The following is a 21,872-nucleotide window of genomic DNA, read 5'->3' as shown; positions in this document are numbered from 1 at the left end:
ACCAGGTGATTTGGCTGCAAAGGCTATTTTTGATTTATTAATTCATCAATTAATCAATTAATCAATTAATTATTTAATTATTCGATTAATGAGTAAAAAAAATTATTTTTTTAAAGTTACAGATTCTGATGAAATGGTGGTGGTTTATGTGTTCTATGACCGAATTCATTAATAATTTATTTTTTAAATGATTATTATTTATTTATTTTCATTATTAATCATTTATTTATTTTCTTTCTCATTTGGCCAATATCTCAAGAACGTTTTGAGCTAGGAAGCTAATATTTGGACATGACAGTGACCAAGTGATGTGGCCAACAAGGATATTTTTGATTTATTGATTAATTATTTAATCGATTAATTATTTATTGATTAATCAATTAATTATTATTTTTTATTAATGACTTATTTAATTAAATTTCTAAAATATACATCTTCGGATGAAGCACTCATGGTTTAGTTATGCTATTAGTCAATTGATTAAGAAAATATTTTGTGATAACCTTTTATTGATTTTACTTATACAATTAATCAATCAATTATTGTACACCTCGCCCAACCAATGCAGTCTCTAATGAGCTGCACTGCGGTATTGCCGGGCGCCTGAGGCACCCCGGCAATGCCGCGCTGTAGGATATTTAATTATTTGGCATGGGGGCGGTGTACTTTGAATGTATCTGTACTTGTTTATCTACATTTTTAGTACTAGGGCATTGCCCGTACTATATCTATATCTAAAATTATATCCCCCCCCTCTATTTACATGAAATGGTTTGGTCCAAAGCGAACGGCTTCCGGAGTTTGGTAAAGAAATCGCCATCGCGTGCACAAACGCGCAGGAAAGCGAATGAATCGCAAATTCGTTTTTATTAGTTTTAAAACATAGTTTAACGCCAACATAGTTTGCAAACGTGAAATAAATGAATACGCTCTCAAATGTGCCATCCGAGGCAGAGTGTGTCCGCCACGTTTGGCACACGCGTTAGTTCGCTGCTCTCTGATTGGTTGAATCGTTTTTTGGACATAGCTCGGTAAGTAATTGTCCGATTAATATGAAACCTTGAAAAGGCACATCCTCGGGTCCCCAGCAATATACCTGGCAAGTTAAAAGTATATCGGACCCGTGGTTGTCGAGAAACAGCGGTCACAGACAAACAAACGTACAAACAGAGATTACTGGAATTATAGATAGATGTTCTTGAAATAATATATTTAATTACTGTTCATTACAATTAAGATAAAATTATTTTGCAATTTGTTTGAGGGTTGGACTTTTTCACGGTAGATTGACTTGACTAATCCTTGGATTATTAACTTTCATAAACCTAAGGAGAAGGCAAATCTGGCTCAACATCCTCCAGCAATCGATGGTCTGCTTCATGAAACCTCCTGTGTTGTAATTGGTAAACTAACATTAAAAGATTTCGAAATACCTTCTCCGTTGTTACTCATTGTTACACCTGGCTCGTTGTTACTCTTCTAATTCACCTTTATAATGCACACTGTCCCCTTATGCAGTTTGCACTCAAGAACCGCTTCCATTATCGCAGCAGTGAATACCCGAAGCGAGATCATTGGCTCGACTGGGCGAAGGAGAAATACAGAGTAAGGGTTTTACATTCAATCGTTGCCTTTTAACTGGAATATCAGAAGCACAACATAAAGGTCTGTGGCATTTAACATCTTTCAGCACTCTAAAGTTCTTGGAGGAGCTTGCATTTGTCACATGTCAGTCTAGGTCGAGGACATTATAAGAGACATTAGTGTACTTTGCCATGAATTACAAAGGAATAATTAGATGAGACCAAGACTAATCAAAGAAAACACCAGTCAGTATATGGGATTCAAGAGTGCTATCCCAGCATCATTAGCTGTGTGCTTCGATCCATCATTCATTTATTCATCTTAAACATTTATCTCTCTGTGTCTCTCTCTCTGTGTGTGTCTCTCTTTTGTCTCTCTGTCTCTCTGTCTCTCTCTGTCTCTCTGTCTCTGTCTCTGTCTCTCTCTCTCTCTCTCTCTGTCTGTCTGTCTGTCTGTCTCTCTCTGTCTGTCTCTCTGTGTCTGTCTCTCTCTCTTTCTCCCTCCCTCCATCTCCCTGTCTCTCTATTTATCTTTCTCTCCCTGTCTCTCTCTTTCTCTCCCTGTCTCTCTCCCTGTCTCTCTCTCTGTCTCCATGTCTCTCTCTCCAGTATCGGACCATAACGGAGGTGAAGATGGTTCTTCATGTGTTGTTCCTCTACCTTCCACTGCCTATGTTTTGGGCTCTTTTTGATCAGCAGGTGGGTCAGCTTTTAATACATTTTGCAATGGAATACATTTTGACTACTTTATTTTAGCATTTATGGTGTAACAAAAATTAATTCCCAATTTGGCCCATCTACTTATTAAGTACTAACAGGAGTACCCAGCGTTGCGGGGGATGGGGGGGGCAGGCAGGAGAGGGAGGGGTGAGTAAGGGAGCAGGGGGAGTTTAAGAGGGAGGGTGAGGGGAGAGGGAGGGGAAAGATATACTACATATACATCTTTTGGGGGGCTGAGGGGGTGGCTTTGACAGGCCTCTCCGTTTTGGGGGAGGGGGGAAAGGGAGGAGGAAAAATTTACGTGCTTTAACCTTAACTTTAAAAAAGAGTGCTTTACCCTCAGCGTTGCCCAGGTAAAAAACGAAATTGTAATACCCTCTGCCACCATCACCATGTGGCACTACACGGTACACATTTACATCGAGAATTTATGCTCCTAACCCCCACACCCCCTCTTGAGGCCGTGGCCACATAGCCTATGTTAACCCCAGCCAAAGTTGTATTTGTATTTGTACCCTGAGTAAAGAATATAAGTGTTTATAGCTGGAGTACCTGGCGTTGCTCAAACAAAAAAGAAACATCAACATATTTGAAATGAGGGCAAATATAATGGAAAAGCAATTGCATCCAAATCAGAATCCATTACAAATGTCAAATCATCATTTTACCTTTTCGTTGAATATATGCTGGTGAATGTGCCATTCATCACGTTTCTGAATTAGTATGATGACGTTCAGGAAGAAGAAGAAGCCTTACCACCAACTTCGACCGCTTCTGGAATTGTTTGATTAATTTGTGTTCAAATGTCTGGTAATTGTTTTGTATTTATTTATGCCAATGTGTACTTGTATATAACTGTCATTAATGAAAAAGGCTTTGGCACTATAGAGCAAATTTTTTTTAATCCCCAAAAAACGAACTTTTTTTTTTTCAAAAAAAATGCTTGTTTTTTTGGTCTAAAACACTCCCAAGCACTCACTGATGAACCTCTGAAAGTTTGACGAAGATTCCATCTCTGAGTAAAATGGCGACACACAGACAGACAGACCAATGGCTCTCTTATATAATAGATATTGATGTTAATCATTGCTCCCCTAAATCCATATGTAATAAATGGATGGATCCTTCTCAAGTGAAGCTAACCTAAACTTATGTTCTGGTTTTTGTCGAGGTTTTGCTTCAAGTAGAACTTTTTCTTTCTTTTTTTTTCCTCAAGGGAGAAGGTAAGTTGTTAATAAAGGATAACTTGTTATCTGACGTTAAAAAGGACGTCCCGTCTCTCGGCATTAGTCGGTGGACGTTAAAGATCCCACAGTGTCCTTCACCAAGAGTAGGTGAGCTATCACCGGCACCCTGACCAAATTACAAATTCCTGCTCTCACCTACAGGGGGCACTGCATTCAGCAGCACAGCCGCACCTCCAGTAAACGATGCTACGCATAGCCATGTACTGCATACAAAAGAGGCAGAAGAAGTGAACATAAAGGAGGTTATTAACCTATGGGGAAAAAAAGTAATAATTCCCACCTGAAAAACTCTGTTCTTCGTTTATTTTTCTTAGGGATCTCGCTGGACCTTCCAAGCAACTCGAATGAATGGAGACTTTGTAAGTATGTTACTGATATGCATATGAAGTTAAAGGTTGGATGTTTTAGAACAGAAGTCAAGGCATTGAAAGTTATGGGATTGTGCAGTGACCTCCCTGTTGTTCTTTCTTTTTGCATCTAATAGAGCAGCTTTTACTAAATAACATGCAGGATATAGATATTTATCGATACTAGCAAGTTGCCCGTGCCCACGCAGCATTCTAAACGTTGTAGGGATGGGGATAGAAAAAAAATGCAAATGGCGCCTTCTGTTATCAAGCTAGCAAGCTGTGAGCAACAATTCACATTTATGGCCACATCTGATGCAATTTAAATGCTTTAATGGGGGTGAGGTGCTCAATTTGAAACTTTGTTCGATATATGTAACTTTTTGATGCCGAGGGGATAAACGAATAGTATAGACGAGAGAGAGAGACAGAGACAGAGACAGAGACAGAGACAGAGACAGACAGAGACAGACAGAGAGAGACAGAGAGAGAGACAGAGAGAGAGACAGAGAGAGAGACAGAGAGAGAGACAGAGAGAGAGACAGAGAGAGAGACAGACAGAGAGAGACAGAGAGAGACAGAGAGAGACAGAGAGAGACAGACAGAGAGAGAGAGAGAGAAGAGAAGAAAAGAAAAGAAAAAGAAGAAACATTGAAATGAGCAAGTAAGAGGGTTGGGCTAGGAAGGGGTTCATGGATGTAATACAGATCATGGGTCAGAACTGGGATGTTTAACGTCCCCATCCAGATCAATTACCTTTACACGAGGTGCCAGTCCACTGTCTGCTTAAGGGTGTAGTACTGGTGAACAGGTGATTTTTTTTTTTTTTTTTTTTTTTTAGCTGAACAGTTTCCTTATAGTCTTATAAACAAGAATCATGCTATTAGAGGTCATAGAAGTACCCCTAATTATTGAAAAATTCAAATTTCAATGCAATTCAATATAATATTTTGCATGAAATTTGTTATAACTTGGGAAATGCATCATTCTTTTGGGCTGAAATTTGGACAGGATATTCAGAATATCACTTCCTTTAAAATGATGAAGGCTTTTGTTTATAGGAGTAGCCATTGTGGATTTATTGAAGGACAACCAAGTTTTATCTGGTAATTGGCATAATTAGCTAATTAGTGAACATTTGACATAATTTCACAAAATCCTCTCATCAGGTAGTAGAGTAACACATGTATAATACATGTACCAAGTTTTGTGTGAAAAGAATGATAGGTGACATAGAAGATAGAAGTAGAAATGTGTTCTTTGTTTTTCCTTGTTTTTTATTGACGGTCTAATTTATGCAAATTATATGCATGTAATATGACAAAGAAGCGTTGAAACTGGTCTGAGTTAAAGCCAAGATTATATCTTTCAAGAAAAACTGAAAATTAGATATTAACTTGACTTTGTTTTTGTGTAAAGGCCTCTCAAAGGTACCTATGTAGTTTTCTCAATTTTTCACCAGTACTACACCCTTAAAGCCCTGCGGAGGGAGGGCAGAGTGGGAAAGAACGGCCTCTGGAAGAATGGTCATCTTGGCACATCTGCAGCTTTCACTAAATCCATTTCAGAAATCTCATGGAAATATGAACCCAAAGCGATAATTGAAAACGAGGACGCAATGCTCACATATGGCCTGATGATCCCATTGAGCGTGAACTTGGAAAACAAAGCATTGCGACCAGAAATATAGTACTTAAGTGCAAAAAAAGGAAATACGCCATTGCTAATTGAGGTCAATACCCATCGGTTTTGGCCTAACCCTAAAAAACACAAAAATCAAGAAAATTACCAAATACCAGGATCTCGAAAATGAAGTCAAAAGATATGGGAAGCTGAAGAATGCCAAATTGGACCAGTGATAGTTGGAGCAATGGGAATGGCGACGAAAAGCCTTACAGAGATCTTAAAAACCATCCCTATGAATATTACTACAAACAAACTACAATTGGAAGGTGTCTGAGGCTCTGTGACGAAACTGAGAACAAAACTTTGACAATAAGAAAACTTCATGGCTTCGGGTCACTTACCAAAACGAAGGTGGATAAATACTTTGAGACCTGGGAGGGCTCTGTTCTACCTTTTGAAACCCGCATATGGAGATAACAACCAACGACACACATTGCTGTCCTAGTCATGGAAATTCACTTACACTCCCAGTCATTTAATTGTAACTTTATTCATTCAAGGACTGGCAGGATGGCCTGAAGGTTACGCACACTCACTTCTGAGCTGTCTAGCCTGGGATTGAATTTCGGCCCAACTACAAACTGCCATCCTGGTGTTTCACAGGCAGGGCAAGACATCAATGTGATGCCATCCCTCGGACGGACGTTAAACTAAGCAACACATCTGCTGGTATTAGTTGGTAAATGTTAAATCATTCTTTGCGAAGAGTAGGGAAGCTATCGCTGGCAACCCTGGCCTAATTCCAAATTCCTGCTATAACCGACTTTTCAAACATCAAACTGTGCGAGCCGGTTCATGAAAGTCATGGACCAAACTCTTTCCCTGGCGATCAACACACTTTGTTCACTCAACTCTGTCGTAACTAGGCGTTAACAAATCCAGCATTATTTTTTGTCAAATGACAAAGTGTGCTAGACAGTACATATAAATGAGATTGGAGCTACTGATTATAACAATGATGATTACTTCTGTGTACTGATGATGATCGTGATGTAACAGTGATGACATAACATCTTCCAATGTTTTTTTTTTTTCTTTCTCCCAAAGGGCTCTGTTCAGATCATGCCAGACCAAATGCAGGTAAGCATACAGCAAGGTGCTTATACCCTCTATCTATCTATCGACTCTGTCTCTGTCTTATCTCATCAGAGAACGTGAATGATATTTTGATCATCATTCCCAAGCTTCGATTTTGAATTGCTAGTGGATGTAAAATTTCCATTTTTTTTTTTTCACATGGGCAATAAATGAATAATTGAAGATGACTAAATTAATTATTTGTTAATATTTTGCAAACAACAATGGTTGCTCAATGTTGATGTGGACTTTTTGTTGCAAAACATATGTAACTAGTTGTGTAATAGACACTGTGTTGTGTAGTAGATGTCATTTAAAACATAAAACAGTCATTTTTGTTCCAATGAACATGCTTAAAGTTTAAATTGCAATATAATAACAAGAAAAAGATAAATCAGAGATTGCAAACCCTCGCCAGGATGTATTTTCAGTGGTTTTTAAGGCTTTTGTATTAAAACAAATATGGCGGCCAAACCACGTGACCGATGACATCATTATTTTTTTTCGAAACCAATTTATTCCTCGATTATGCTCAAGAAATTTCATCTTGATCGGATGAAGTTTTGTACTTTTCGAATTATGACGTCATAATGGAGGCACCTATGACATCATTAACATATTTTATTCCCCATGGAGAGTTATTTACAATGAGCTATGTCTCAATTTTTTCTATTCAGCACTTTCAGAGATATAGAGGTACAAAGTTTTTCACTTTTTCCAAGATGGCTGCCGAACCACGTGACCGATGTCATCATTTTTTTTTTTCTCCACCAGTTTATGCCGATATGGCGCTCAAGAAATTTAAACCTGATTGGATGAAGTTTTGTGCTTGTCGAATTATGACGTCATAATGGAGGCACCTATGACATCATCATTAACATATTTTATTCCCCTGGAGAGTTATTTACAATGAGCTATGTCTCAATTTTTTCTATTCAGCACTTTCAGAGATATAGAGGTGCAAAGTTTTTCGATTTTCCCAAGTTGGCGGCCAAACCACGTGACCTATGACGTCATAATTATCATAAAAAAAATTCTACAGGTGGAGTGCACCGAGGGGGAAAATTTCCTGTCAATTGGACCAACGGTTGCAGAGAAAATCATATTTATTCTGTGCGGACAAACAGACAAACAAACAGATGAAAAATCGGTCACAGACCGAGGACTTGCCGGAATATACTTTTTTTATTGACCATTTTAGACAAATATGGCGGCCGAACCACGTGATAGGTGACGTCATCATTATTTGTTTTCTAAACTAATTTATTCCGAGATTATGCTCAAGAAATTTCATCTTGATCGGATGACGTTTTGTACTTGTCGAATTATGACGTCATAATGGAGGCACCGGTGACATCATGATTAAAATATTTTATTCCCCATGGAGAGTTCTTTACAATGAGCCATGTCTCAATTTTTTCTATTCAGCACTTTTGGAGATACAGAGGTGCAATTTTTTCGGTTTTTCCAATATGGCGGCCGAACCACGTGACCGATGACGTCATCAATTGGTCACAGTCTATTCCAGGGCAAGACAAATATGTGTGTAAAGTTTGGCGATTCTACGTGCAACGGTGTAGACGTAGTACTCCAACCAGACAGGCAGACAGTTTGGCGATTCTATGTGCAACGGTGTAGACGTAGTACTGCAACCAGACAGACAGACCGACAGACAGACAAACCAACTGATCAATATAGTTAATTGGAAATAAAATAAATATTGTAAAGGTTGTTAAAAAAAATTAATTCCGGAAGTTTACCGCCGTTTTACCCAATGTCTTTTACCCTACCTTATTTAATCTTACATTAGTTCTTTGTGCATGTTGTTTGTGCCCTTTATGACAAAAAAAAGTATCCCACTCCTCTGAGCGCATGTGTGATTGGGTTGAATTCAGAACCAAAGTACTGATAAACGGCAGGTTTGTGTTCCGATTCATGTTCCGATTTGTGTTCAATATATAACATTCAATTGAAATTAAGTTGTTCCTCGATCATAAATTTTTGTTTGTGGATGGACGGACAGACAGAAGTGAATCTATTGCTTAACCCCTCTCTTTTGCTTCATGTGCTTGGGTGGGATAAAAATAAGAGTTCAATCAATGCAACTTGCAACGGTACCTGCCCTATGAACCGGGCTTCAATTGGGAAGCCCAAATGAAAAGGCAAAATATCAGAAATTGAAGGCTTTTAAAAATTTTTAAACGATTCATATAAACATCCGTTGAATCATATCACACGCAAATCATCAACATCTAAACAGTACATGGCGCCCATTTTGAAAAAAGATTGAATTCTGCAAAACGGAAGCGGCCGCTGCGTGTCTTTCTCAGTCGCACGTTTATGTGTGAAGTGTGCGCGCCGAATCTGTAACACGGAAGCGGCCGCTACACTGGTTTCTCAGTCGCTTTGCACACGCTGCCGTGTTACTTCGGAGCCGCACGTTTTATATAGGAAGAGTTCGTCAGGAGTCGATCTACTCTCTCCTGGTACGTAGAATAAACAGTATTTGTAGAATTTCAACAAAAGCCACATCACTGTTCATATCGGTAAATATTATTCCATCGTGTTTGGAAAAACTGGAAAATTGGAAAACTTGGAAAAATTGGAAAAACAATATAGCCTATTTTACTCCCAGGGGTCCCAGGAATACCCACCCAAAATATAGTTTTTGCGTTACCTTCGAACGGACGGACGGACATTTGGTGAATTATAGTAAGATGATAATGTCTACTTGTTCTACAGCAAGAGGCCTCAGCTATGGTCAAAGCATTAATGCTGGTCAACACATTATAGTTTGGTCAAAGCAATAATGCTGGTCAACACATTATAGCAAAACCAATAGATTGGCCAACATAGTCACATGTGCTGTGGAACGGAGGTGTATCATTATGTTCCTTTGAAAGAGAAATTAAAAGGACCTACAATTCAAAGTAAACTGCACAATTGCATGATTATGTCATTCAAAGAGTTGATGAAAGTGCGAATAATTAGCGCGTCCCCCGTGCAGTAGGAGTTTTGCAATCACTTCTGTGTGTCTGTCCATCTGTCTGTCTGTCTCTGTGTGTGTGTGTGTGTGTGTGTGTGTGTGTGTGTGTGTGTGTGTGTGTGTGTGTGTGTGTGTGTGTGTGTGTGTGTGTGTGTGTGTGTGTGTGTGTGTGTGTGTCTCCAAGCTGTAACTTTTTTTTACCATACGAACTATTGTCATCAAATTTTCACCAAAGCTTTATTATGATAATATGGAGAAGGTAAATTAATAATTTTGTCAAAAGGTCAAAGATCAGCATCACATAAAATCGTCAATTTTCTTCCGATCGACCTAAAATTTCAATTTACCATTTGAGTTTTTTGGGGTTTTTTTGAATACAAGATCGAGGCTCGTGAAAGAGCTAACATTAATCACACGAAAAATCAAACAGACGTAAAAAATATAATAAGAGGAGCGGTAGACAAGATGGGGAGAGAGGGGGAAGCACACAAACACAACATTTGAGCATTTTTTGTCATCAATTTTTTTTTGTCATCAATTTTTCAAACATTTTTGGTCATCAATTTTTCAACAAAGCTTTAATATGAGAATATGGATAAGGCAAATTAATAATTTAGTCAAAAGGTCAAAAGTTCAAATGTCAGCATCACATAAAATTGTCAATTTTCATCTGAATGACCTGAAATTTTAAGAATTTGCATATTGGGTCAATGAATTGGTTCACCAATCAAAAGCTGGAAGTCGATTGTGGTTTTTTTAGATCAAAAGGACAAAGGCCAAGGGTCAAGGTTGCATAAAATCACCAATTTTCATTTTGTATTTTTGTTTAACTGTTTTCGTCATGTTTAGCTTATGGAAGAAGAAGACATCTGAATACAAACGGGTGCAGACAGGCTTTGCATTTTCAGATGTTTCTATTTTTTATTTTTTTTAAATGTTGCAGTGAGTTCAAAGATCGCTTTGATTTGATTGGCAATATTTAGCATCTACACATGCATCTAAAAACTGTAATTAAAGCAAACATGATGTGTGTTGAATTGGTAATTTTGGAGAATCGCTAGATTACTAAACATGAAATTTCAGAATAATTGGATGTCATTGTTGGAAACAAGCATTCGGTCTTACTTGAAATTTAAAAAGGTTAGTTCCTTCATCCAAAAGCATATTACATCAGGGGTAAATTACAACTTAATTTTACCATTTTTATTTTAGATTACTTGAGTCAACTAGAACGCCACTCAGTAGAGCGCATACTCCCGCCGTGGGTCAAGTTGGAATAGTACGATTTCACAAAAGTTTGAGGGAGTAGTTCAGTGACAACACAAGACAGACACTGCACAGATATATATATTTAGAATATATAGAAGATATAAAAGAAGAAAACATGGCAATTTCACTTACATTTTCGGATTCAGCGTTCAATTCTATATAAGTGAGTGTATTTTGAGGCATGTGTGACTTCAAATAAAATTGTAAGCCAGGAAAACGTTCGTTTCATTCCTTAGGGATACAACATGTAAAACTGGCCCAAACGTGAAAACACAACTCGCTCATTTTAGGTCGTACAAGCTAATGCGACCACTCATTCTTCTGGGAAGAATCCCGTGCACATGCCGGTCACACTTATAACTCACCTAAGTCTTTATAAGTTCATCAAATACTGACACCGCGATTGACATTCGCTGAGGTAAATGTTGATATCTCTTCTGAGGTAAAAAAACAAACAAAAAAAAAACAGTTTTAAAGCATTATACGTATCAAACGATACATTTTATGAAATGGGGAAACCTAATACAACATTTGGTGGTTTTAAAATGACAGAATATGTCTTTATTAGAAGAAAAAAAGAACCTTGAAGACGACGCTGCTAACAAAATACACCGCTCTAACGCATAACCACCAGTTTAAACTACATTTACAACAAATATGAAAACTATTTTCATATCACAATGTTAAATATACAATATATAGAAGATAATGTAAAAAAAAATGAGCCCTATCTTCCAATGGCAAAAAATCCTTCAAAAAATTCATGGATCCGGAATAATATCCTGAGCTTCACCAAAAACTAATCAATTCTTCCTTATCCCAAGGGCAATCATCCCACCAACTTTCATCCAAATCCATTCAGAACTTTTCCAGATATCTTCTTCACAAACACACGAACACAAACGCACACACACACACACACAGACACGGACGGACACGATCGAATGCATTACTCATTTTTTTGAGGTTGTGGCACTGATGCAGCCACCCCTCCTCCCCCCCCCCCCCCCCCCACCCCCGCATCACCTCTTTTTCATCGAAAGACACTGTGGGCTTTTAATATCCACCAACTAATGCTAGCAGATAGGACATCCAGTATTTTTAAGGGATGACATTCTTTGTGATTGAATACCCTGTCTGTGAGGCGCCAGTCCTATTTATAGTTAGATCAGCAATCAAATCCAGGGTAGACAGCTCAAAGTTAAGTGTGCTACCTGTGCACCATCCTGTCATACAAAGCAGCACTCAAACTATGTGCAATAACATTGTGGTGAAAAAAGACTAACAAATGTGTTGTTTCACAGACCGTGAACCCAATCTTCATCGTAATCTTTATTCCCATCATGGACACCATTGTTTACCCACTCATTGCCAAGTGTGGAATTGATTTCACGTATGTGCCTGCATTTTACCTCTGACTCATTTTAAGACTTTCCTTTCATGAATTTCCTTTGAGATAATAACTGTATAGTGTATATGGTGGTGGCTTAAAGGTCAAGGCCGTGGGCCTAGGATATTTTGGACCCGAGTTCAAACCCCAGCCATAACACCAGATGGGTTAACTCAACCTGTCATCCCTTTGAAGTCGGCGAAATGAGTACCAGCTTTCTGGGGGTAAGAGATCAATACCAGTTGATCTGGGTGATAGCAGAGACACCCAGGTGGTAGAGCTGTTAAAAGAGGGGCCTTTGGGTCACTTCTCTTACTTCAGTCAAAACCTAAAACTTTACCTTATAATTATACCAAGTCATCACATCCATTGAATGCATCTATTGAGAGTATAAAAGATGCCCTGACAAAAACAACCTAATTTGACATTTTTATTTATTTATTTTTTCTTTACAGGATCGAGGCTTATAGAAAAGTAAATCTTTGTGTTTGTTTTCCCAACAATGTTTACTATAGTGTATAACCCAAACATAAAGTTATGTTGATTTTCCTTCTGTACTAGAATAATATTCATACTGTGCCAGTAATCATACTAAAATACACAATTTGGTGTCTGCGATCTGGCTTTCTGAGAGCGATGCATTCGGTCGTTACCTATCCGATCTTGACCAAACTTGCCAGGTTATGGGTCATAAAACCAAGGTTGTAGCAACTCTATTTCCTCCTCTCCCCCAAGGGGTTTTCACTTTGGACAAAAACCATGTTAATGTGCATAGATATCAGCTTATTGTGGCATTTTTTCAAGGCTGCTTCTCATAAGAAAAGTAATAACAACAATAATAATGATAACATTATTACAAAATAATAATACTGATATCAACAAAAATAATAATTGGCAATAATAATAAGGATAATAACATTACCTCCCCACCCCCTGCATGCACCCACTCCCCACCCCTTCCCGGGAAAATGACATCTCAACTAGAACGGTACCCAGTAGAGAGCATACCTCCGCCAGGTGATGAGTTTAAGTTTTGTATCCCAGAGTAGACCAGAAAATCACAATACAGAATCACATTAAATCAAAATCATCCGTCCACAACTTTTTGAGATATCCTGCTATGTATCGTTTTTGGCCCTATCTCCCAATGGTGAAGAATCACTTTAAAAACTCTACTAGCCGGATCCGGATCTTCACCAAAATCGAATCATTTCGTCCTTGCTACATACACTAACTCTCCGCCAAATGTCGTTTGAATCTGTCGCCAACTTTTTGAGATATCTTGTTCACAGACAAACAGATAAACAAGCAGACAGGCAGGTGTGAAAACATAACCTCCATCCACCTTCGGATATAGCACAATCATAATATTAACATTATTACAAAATAATAATATTAAACAATATGTATATAAAAGAATCCCAGCTTCTCTGTCTTCTCTGTCCAAAAATAATAATCAAGAAATAGTGAGAATTTGGAGAAACTTTTGATCCCATATTGTTTTTTCATCGGCACCATGGTTTATATTATGGGAGCATATTATGTGCATCCATCTGAGCTATCAATTTAGCAATAAGTTAGAAACTCAGGATTGTTTCTTGATTATTATTTTTTTGTCTTCGTGACTGTCCCTATTCACCCGTAAAACGGGGTGAATAGGGACAGCCATAAAAATCCTATTTATTCCTATTTAACCCATATATGGGGTTAATAGGGACGAAAGTTGCTTTTAAAAAAAACAGGAGAACACTTTCAACCCAAATATCAACAAATCAGTATGGTTATCAATTTTCAGCGAAAAAGGTTTCCGAACTTTTTTTCAGTTTGTGTCCCTATTCACCCCAATTTTACGGTAGTCTTTTTACAAAACACAGCTTATACTTTTTTCAGTAAGTGTTGCGCAAATTCGACCCCTGGTACTCTGCTAGTCCCAACAATAATGACAGTAATTCTGTAATAATAAAAGGATAATAACATGCTTCCCCTCTCCCCACCCGACGACCCCCCCCCCCCCTTCCCAACCCCCTCCCAACTAAGCGAGTGTGAAAATAATCCCTGAAATATAATATAATTAAGGCAAGAGGACTGAATACAAATGGACCTCAAGTATGTCAAATGGTGTGCACATGCACTTGACACTCCCATAGGGAGCGGGTGTTTCCAGTAAATCAAATTCACGATATGCCTGGTGTTGGCTAAACGATTAAGGTGGCCGGCTTGATATCTCAGGGTCCTGAGTTCGAGCCCCTTCATGTCGTTGTAATTAACACCAGGTGGGTTGACTCAGCCTGTCATCCTTCCGAGGTCGGCAAAAATGAGTACCAGCTCACTGGTAATGGGGGGCACTGCATCAACGGCACCTCGGGCCCCCGTAAAACGATGCAGACCAAACAACCACAGTCTGCACACAAACCACCACCACAAATTCACGATTATAAATATATCCAAGGTAATTACAAACACACGAAGTTGTAACACATCTATGCCACACATGATATGATGACCACATGCTTTTTAGGTGAATGGAAATGTATTCGTTTCAATGCATGACTTATTTATTCCATATAAGAAACACACTCAACGAAGCTGATAAATTGAATTATAATCATAATCCTAATCATTGTTTTATCGTAATGTTCACCTCAATTATTCATTCCCTCCATCCTGCCAGCCCTCTGCGCCGGATGACTGCGGGAATGTTGCTGGCAAGTTTAGCCTTTGTGGCCGCTGCCCTCGTGGAGGTCGCATTGGTTGTAAGTAGAGTCATTTGATATATGTCTACTTATATGCACATCATACATGACAAGCCAGCATCCTTACATTGATGTAGTCTAAGGCTCAAGGTGGAGCTTATACATAAATCACATGCAGGACAAATTACAAAGGCATTAGTAGACAATGCATGGAATATGAGATATACACCAGATATACCATATATATATATACACCATATACACCAGATAGTGTATATGACATTTAAACCCAAGTTCACAACATCATGAGTCATGACTTCAGATGGCAACCCAACCCTAAACAGGTTTGATATATTGTACACTCATTTTCATTCAGTTTACTGTTCAGTTTGTAAAGGAAGGTAAAGTTTTTTTTGTCGTTTACTTTACACAATTTGTTCACGTCATTGCCTTGCTTTGTACCTGGATCCATGACTCATGTAGAGAAGAACCATACCTTTTTAGCCGCGTCGCAGACGCTGCTCATAGAGTGCCCTCTGCTGTTGTTGTTGTGGTTCTTCTTCTTCTTGTTCTTCTTGTTCTTGCAGAGAAGACAAAACCTCAAAGCTCCACCCATTCTGGGAACCATAGCTCCACCCATTGTGGGAGAGGCTTCATATAAACAAATATCCACCATTTTATTAACTCGCATAGTTTTGAGGCCTGTTTTGTAGGCCCGTGGTGTCTTCCTCTCTCACACAGTTTTATTTCAAATCAAATTCGATATATCATTTCATTTTTCACAGTCGCTAACATAGTTTTAGACTCGGTTGAAAAAAAAACGGGAAGAAAATCTGATGAAAGTTGCCCTTTATAGAACGAAATGAATTCTCAAAGGCCTGTAACTTCAAGTCCATTGAGATTTTTTTTTTTAAATCGCGGCATGGTCAGTCATACACCACCCGAAATAACAGACGGGAAAATGCCGAGATATATATATTTTGTTTAAATCGCGGCATGGTCAGTCATACACCGCCCGAAATAACAGATGGGAAAATGCCGAGATATATATATTTTGTTTAAATCGCGGCATGGTCAGTCGTACACCGCCCGAAATAACAGACGGGAAAATGCCGAAATATATAAAAAATTCGTCCATTTGATGACAATCGTCACGATGAAATATTTAATTTATACGTCGTCACAATAATGTGGAGAGAGGAGCGTAGCTTCGTTCACGTGTCGCCACACACGGGAAATTGCCGAGATATATATTTTTTTAATCGCGGCATGGTCAGTCATACACCGCCTGAAATAACAGACGGGAAAATGCCAAGATATATTTAAAATTCGTCGCCACACACGGGAAATTGCCGAGATATATTTTCACTTTGCACAAAAATAACATCAAGTAATCGAATCAATAGGAATGTCCTGTGCCTATAACATCGACGTTATAGGCACAGCTGCATCTTGGCATTGTGTAACATCGCCCCTGTTTTTGTTTTAATTAAAACTTTTTGTACTTGTTTTTAAATCGCGGCATGGTCAGTCATACACCGCCTGAAATAACAGATGGGAAAATGCCGAGATATATTATAAATTCGTCCATTTGATGATAATCGTCACGATGAAATATTGAATTTATACGTCGTCACAATAATGTGGAGAGAGGAGATAGCTTCGTTCACGTGTCGCCACATATGGGAAATTGCCGAGATATATTTTTTTTAAATCGCGGCATGGTCAGTCATACACCGCCTGAAATAACAGACGGGAAAATGCCGAGATATATTAAAAATTCGTCCATTTGATGACAATCGTCACGATGAAATATTAAATTTATACGTCGTCACAATAATGTGGAGAGAGGAGCATAGCTTCGTTCACGTGTCGCCACACACGGGAAATTGCCGAGATATATATCTATCTATAATTCCAGTAATCTCTGTGTGTGTGTGTGTTTGTCTGTGTGTAAACTTGCCAGGTATATTGCTGGGGACCCGAGGATGTGCCTTTTCAAGGTTTCATATTAATCGGAGAAGTAGTTACCGAGCTATGGCGATTTCTTTACCAAACTCCGCAAGCCGTTCGCTTTGGACCAAACCATTTCATGTAAATAGAGGGGGGGGATTGTCACCGTACTCGCAAGCCGTTCGCTTTGGACCAAACCATTTCATGTAAATAGAGGGGGGGGATTGTCACCGTACTCGCAAGCCGTTCGCTTTGGACCAAACCATTTCATGTAAATAGAGGGGGGGGGATTGTCACCGTACTCGCAAGCCGTTCGCTTTGGCTTTGCGAATGGACCAAACCATTTCATGTACATAGAGGGGGGGGATTGTCACCGTACTCGCAAGCCGTTCGCTTTGGCTTTGCGAATGGACCAAACCATTTCATGTAAATAGAGGGGGGGGGATATAATTTTAGATATATATATAGTACGGGCATGCCCTAGTTTTTTAAATCGTGGCATGGTCAGTCATACACCGCCTGAAATAACAGACGGGAAAATGCCGAGATATATTAAAAATTCGTCGCCACAAACGGGAAATTGCCGAGATATATTTTCACTTTGCACAAAAATAACATCAAGTAATCGAATCAATAGGAATGTCCTGTGCCTATAACATCGACGTTATAGGCACAGCTGCATCTAGGCATTGTGTAACATCGACGCGGCTTTTGTTTTAATTAAAACTTTTTGTACTTGTTATTAATTAAAAAGTCAACAGTAAAGTTGTTGTGAGCAATAATTTTATAAAATAATAAAATAACAGCATGCATAAGTACCACATGGTGTCTGCATAAAGGTTTTATATCCTTGAAAATCTTATGCTTCTCGATAATTTATACTGAATGTTTCAAGTACAAGTTCAATTACACCTCCTCAAACCAAATGTAACGCATCTCCTTTTCATTCTTTCCAACTCATTCCCACAGAGTTCTGAAACCAAATTTCCAACGGGGTCACAGGTGCAACTGCGGTTCATTAACTTTGGCAACACAACGGCTAACGTCACTCTTGGTGATTGTTCTCGTGAAGTGGACGCACAAATGGTACCAAACTGCTGAACACAACTTCACTGTTCGAATTTACTGTTTTACTTTTGATTCCCAACTTTTATTTGGTATTTTCATTTTCACCATGTTTGTCTTCACCTCTTGTGTCCAGCTCTATCTGGACTTTATCTCAACTAACAGCTTTACAACCTCGCATCTACACTGATCAAAATGGTTGTTTAAACTCAAACACGAGTCCTATTGGTGCTGTGCAATTGAGTTCACACTCTCAAGTGATGTAATTACCTCTGCCACCGAAGGTGGACGGAGGTAATGTTTTCACCGCTGTCTGTGAACAGGATATCTCAAAAAAGTTATGGACGGATTTGGACAAAACTTGGTGGACAAAATTTGGACAACACTTGGGGTGTGACAAGGACAAATCGATTCGAGTTTGGTAAAGATCCGAATCTGGATCCAGATACGAGATGTTTTAATTTTTTTCAGTGATTCTTCACCATTGAGTGATAGGGCCAAGAACGATATATGGCATGATATTTCAAAAAGTTGTGGATGATTTATGACAAAACTTGGTGGACAAATATTTGGACAACACTTGGGGTGTGACGAGGACAAATCGATTCGAGTTTGGTAAAGATCCGAATCTGGATCCAGATACGAGATGTTTTAATTTTTTTCAGTGATTCTTCACCATTGAGTGATAGGGGCAAGAAGGATATATGGCATGATATTTCAAAAAGTTGTGGATGATTTATGACAAAACTTGGTGAATGAGTTGGGTAGGTGACAAGAACAAACCAATTAGCTTTTGGTTCAGGTCCAGATCCAGATCCGACCCATCAGTGGGATACAAAATGTAAACTGTTCAGACTGGCGGAGGTATGCTCTCCACAGAGTGCTGTTCTAGTTGATGATGTTATTGCTGTCATTTCATCATATCTACGTATCAAACATCACCATACATGTACACTTGCTAATCCAGCCTTTGGATGCAGTGGCTATGTTGGCCAGTCGCCAAACTAATTAAAAGAGCACATTTTATCTATTACTGGTGACTGCCACATTCGAGTGAGTTCCCTCATTTACTATAATGTGCCTCAAGAGTGGAAACCTCTTTGTACACCAGTGATGTCCGACAAACATGGTCATAGCTACTCTGTCCATGACTATTGCCTAAGTCCCAAATTCACCGAGCTCTGTAACTAAATACAAGCGACAACAGGGGACGCCTCTTTGGGGTGGTTGTACTCCCCAATGCAAGCCGGGGGCCAAATCTTCCCCATTCTTTGCTGCTGCCCTCATTCGTCAGAGCAGCGCAGTCACGGTCAGAGTGCCGATTGGTCCCTATGGACCAGCCCTTTCCCTCTTGTCTCTTTCTCTCTTTTTCTCTCTTTTTCTCTCTTTTTCTTTCTTTCTATCTCTATCTCTATCTCTATCTATATCTCTCTATATCTCTCTATATCTCTCTCTCTCTCTGTCTCTCTCTCTCTATATATATATCTCTCTCTGTCTCTGTCTCTCTGTGCCTCTGTCTCTCTCTCTCTCTCTCTCTCTCTCTCTCTCTCTCTCTCTCTCTCTCTCTCTCTCTCCCTCTCTCTCTCCCTCTCTCTCTCTCCCTCTCTCTCTCTCTCTCCCTCTCCCTCTCTCCCCCTCTCTCCCTCTCTCTCTCCCTCTCTCTCTCCCTCTCTCTCTCCCTCTCTCTCTCCCTCTCTCTAACCCTGTTGTGGCCCTGACTTCGCAAAGGCGGGGATACACCATCCTGGATGTGTGGGATCAGCTGTCTCCATACCGCGGGAGAGGGACGACTTACACACTCTTCATCCAGAATATGGATGATTGCTTCTACATGGGCTTATTTTAAGAAAGAATCTTTCTTTAAGAACCTGTGAAAAGCAATACCATAAAAAATCCTACTTTGTGATCATGTGTTCTACAGATTAATTCTTTACCCTGCATTATGGCAATGAAAAATGCACCAAAACATGTCACTATGCAATTTGCTACCAATGAGCGGTCATGTGACATTGATCTGAAAGGAGGGATGCCTTACACACTCCTCATCCGGGATACGGACGACATCCCATGCAATCTGGTTTGTTATTAGTTCCTCACATATTGATCTTATTACATGTAGTTAAAGTTACTGACAAATTGATGCACAAGGTAACTAGAATTCCTTCCTGCTCTCTTTCAGATACAGGACGTCAATAAAAAGCCAGATATGGGGGAAGATCTCGTCAGGTAAGAAGGGTTTAAGATCACACATCTATGGGCGTCATTGTCTGTCCATCACATTTAAGGCTCACAAAACAATTTCGAATGCAATATTTGCACAACTAAAATTGCACTGGATCTACATATTGCACAAACCGGAAGGAAGAGGAAAATATTCTGCCAACTTTATCCACAAGCTATGTGATGGCCTATATTCCAGACACCGACAAGTAATATGTACAGACTTGGCATTTAATATGGAATATTTTTTTAACTTGACTTGGGTTTAATTTCTGAACTCAGTATATCAATCTGGTGAGTTTTTTTTACCCTTCGGTGATGTCTTTGTTGAAAGAACCATGTCACTGATTGTCTTTCGCAGCAAGAAGTCAATAACAGGATTATATCACAGGTGGCGTGACAAAATGTAAGGACAGGTACATTTGACGATTGGTTTCACAGTCGGGTATATAAGGGTTGTTGCGTTCTGTATTAGTGGAAAACAACTGCTGCACGTCTACAAAAGTTATTGCCGCTTCCTCTGGAGATGGTCCGTCAACTTGACAATGCTGTTTGTCATGGAGTGATGGCTTTACGAAATTCTTGCATGAAACAGCGTGCTATTGCTCGGCAGTATGGCATCACTCAAGGTCAGGTGTCAAAGATCCTGAAACGAAATGCTCAGAGGGGTGTCCCTACTCCAATACCGAGGCCAGGACGTCCACGCAGAACCACAAGGAGAGATGATCGCCAGCTGCACCGGTTAGTCTGCAATGGCCGTACCAAGTCAGCTAATCGGCTTAGGGCTGAGTGGCAGCAACTGACAAATGTGCGTGTATCCAGAAGGCTAGTCAACCAACGACTGGTTTAAGCAGGCGATCGTGCCAGGCGTCCCCTGAGAAAGCCACGCCTGACCAGACAACACAGCCAGCGCCGATTGCAGTGGGCCAGAGAGCACCGTCAATGGCAGCCAGGACACTGGAATCACGTGACCTTCAGTGACGAGTCTAGATTTCTGGTCTATCGTCAAGATGGCCACGTCCGAGTGCGCAGACAAGTGCATGAATCCCACAACGAAGATTGTATAGTGCCAAGAGTCCAAGCTGGAGGTTGTGTGGTGACCGTTTGGGCTGCTTTTCATGCATGGGGGCAAAACTGACCTGGTTGTTCTGAATGGAAACCTGAACCAGTTCAAGTACAGGGTCATTCTGGAAGAAACATTGCTTCCATTTGCTCGTGCAGCCTTTCGAGGAAGCTTTGTCTTCCAAGATGACAATGCACGGCCTCATCGTGCTCGCATGATCCAACACTTTCTTGCTGACCGTGGTGTAGAGCATATGGAGTGGCCTGCCATGTCCCCGGATATGTATCCGATAGAGAACTTGTGGGCAGAATTAACGTGTCAAATCGACAACTTGGACCAGCAGCCTGCCTCTGTGCGTGAATTGCAGCAGGCTATTGTCACTGCATGGCAAGCGATTCCTGTCCAAACCTTGGCAAATCTCGTGAACAGCATGCCTCGACGTGTACGTGCTCTCCTGAATGCTCGTGGGGGTTACGCGAAGTACTGAACTGTTATTTTACTGTCTGTAATCCCAGTCATAATTTAGCTTTTGTTTTTGTTGAAAATTTTTTTGGCTAATGTGCAAAATAAAGA

General features: G+C 39.7%; 1 protein-coding gene across 1 annotated transcript in view; it reads left to right on the top strand.

The window, feature by feature from the left end:
* The window catches only part of SLC15A1 (solute carrier family 15 member 1), a 130,137-nt gene that overhangs the window by 74,457 nt on the left and 33,808 nt on the right, over positions 1–21,872 (top strand). Inside the window, exons 10-18 of the mRNA XM_068128623.2 lie at positions 1,519–1,605; positions 2,193–2,282; positions 3,865–3,909; positions 6,631–6,663; positions 12,220–12,308; positions 14,977–15,058; positions 17,921–18,037; positions 19,938–20,093; positions 20,196–20,242. Of these exons, the coding sequence (XP_067984724.2) occupies positions 1,519–1,605; positions 2,193–2,282; positions 3,865–3,909; positions 6,631–6,663; positions 12,220–12,308; positions 14,977–15,058; positions 17,921–18,037; positions 19,938–20,093; positions 20,196–20,242 (746 nt within the window). The remainder of the gene's footprint in view (positions 1–1,518; positions 1,606–2,192; positions 2,283–3,864; positions 3,910–6,630; positions 6,664–12,219; positions 12,309–14,976; positions 15,059–17,920; positions 18,038–19,937; positions 20,094–20,195; positions 20,243–21,872) is intronic.

Source organism: Myxine glutinosa, chromosome 9 (genome assembly GCF_964187855.1).
Source record: "Myxine glutinosa chromosome 9, kmMyxGlut1.1, whole genome shotgun sequence".
In the NCBI taxonomy this organism is placed as follows: domain Eukaryota; kingdom Metazoa; phylum Chordata; class Myxini; order Myxiniformes; family Myxinidae; genus Myxine; species Myxine glutinosa.
This window is presented reverse-complemented; position numbering and strand designations above follow the sequence as displayed.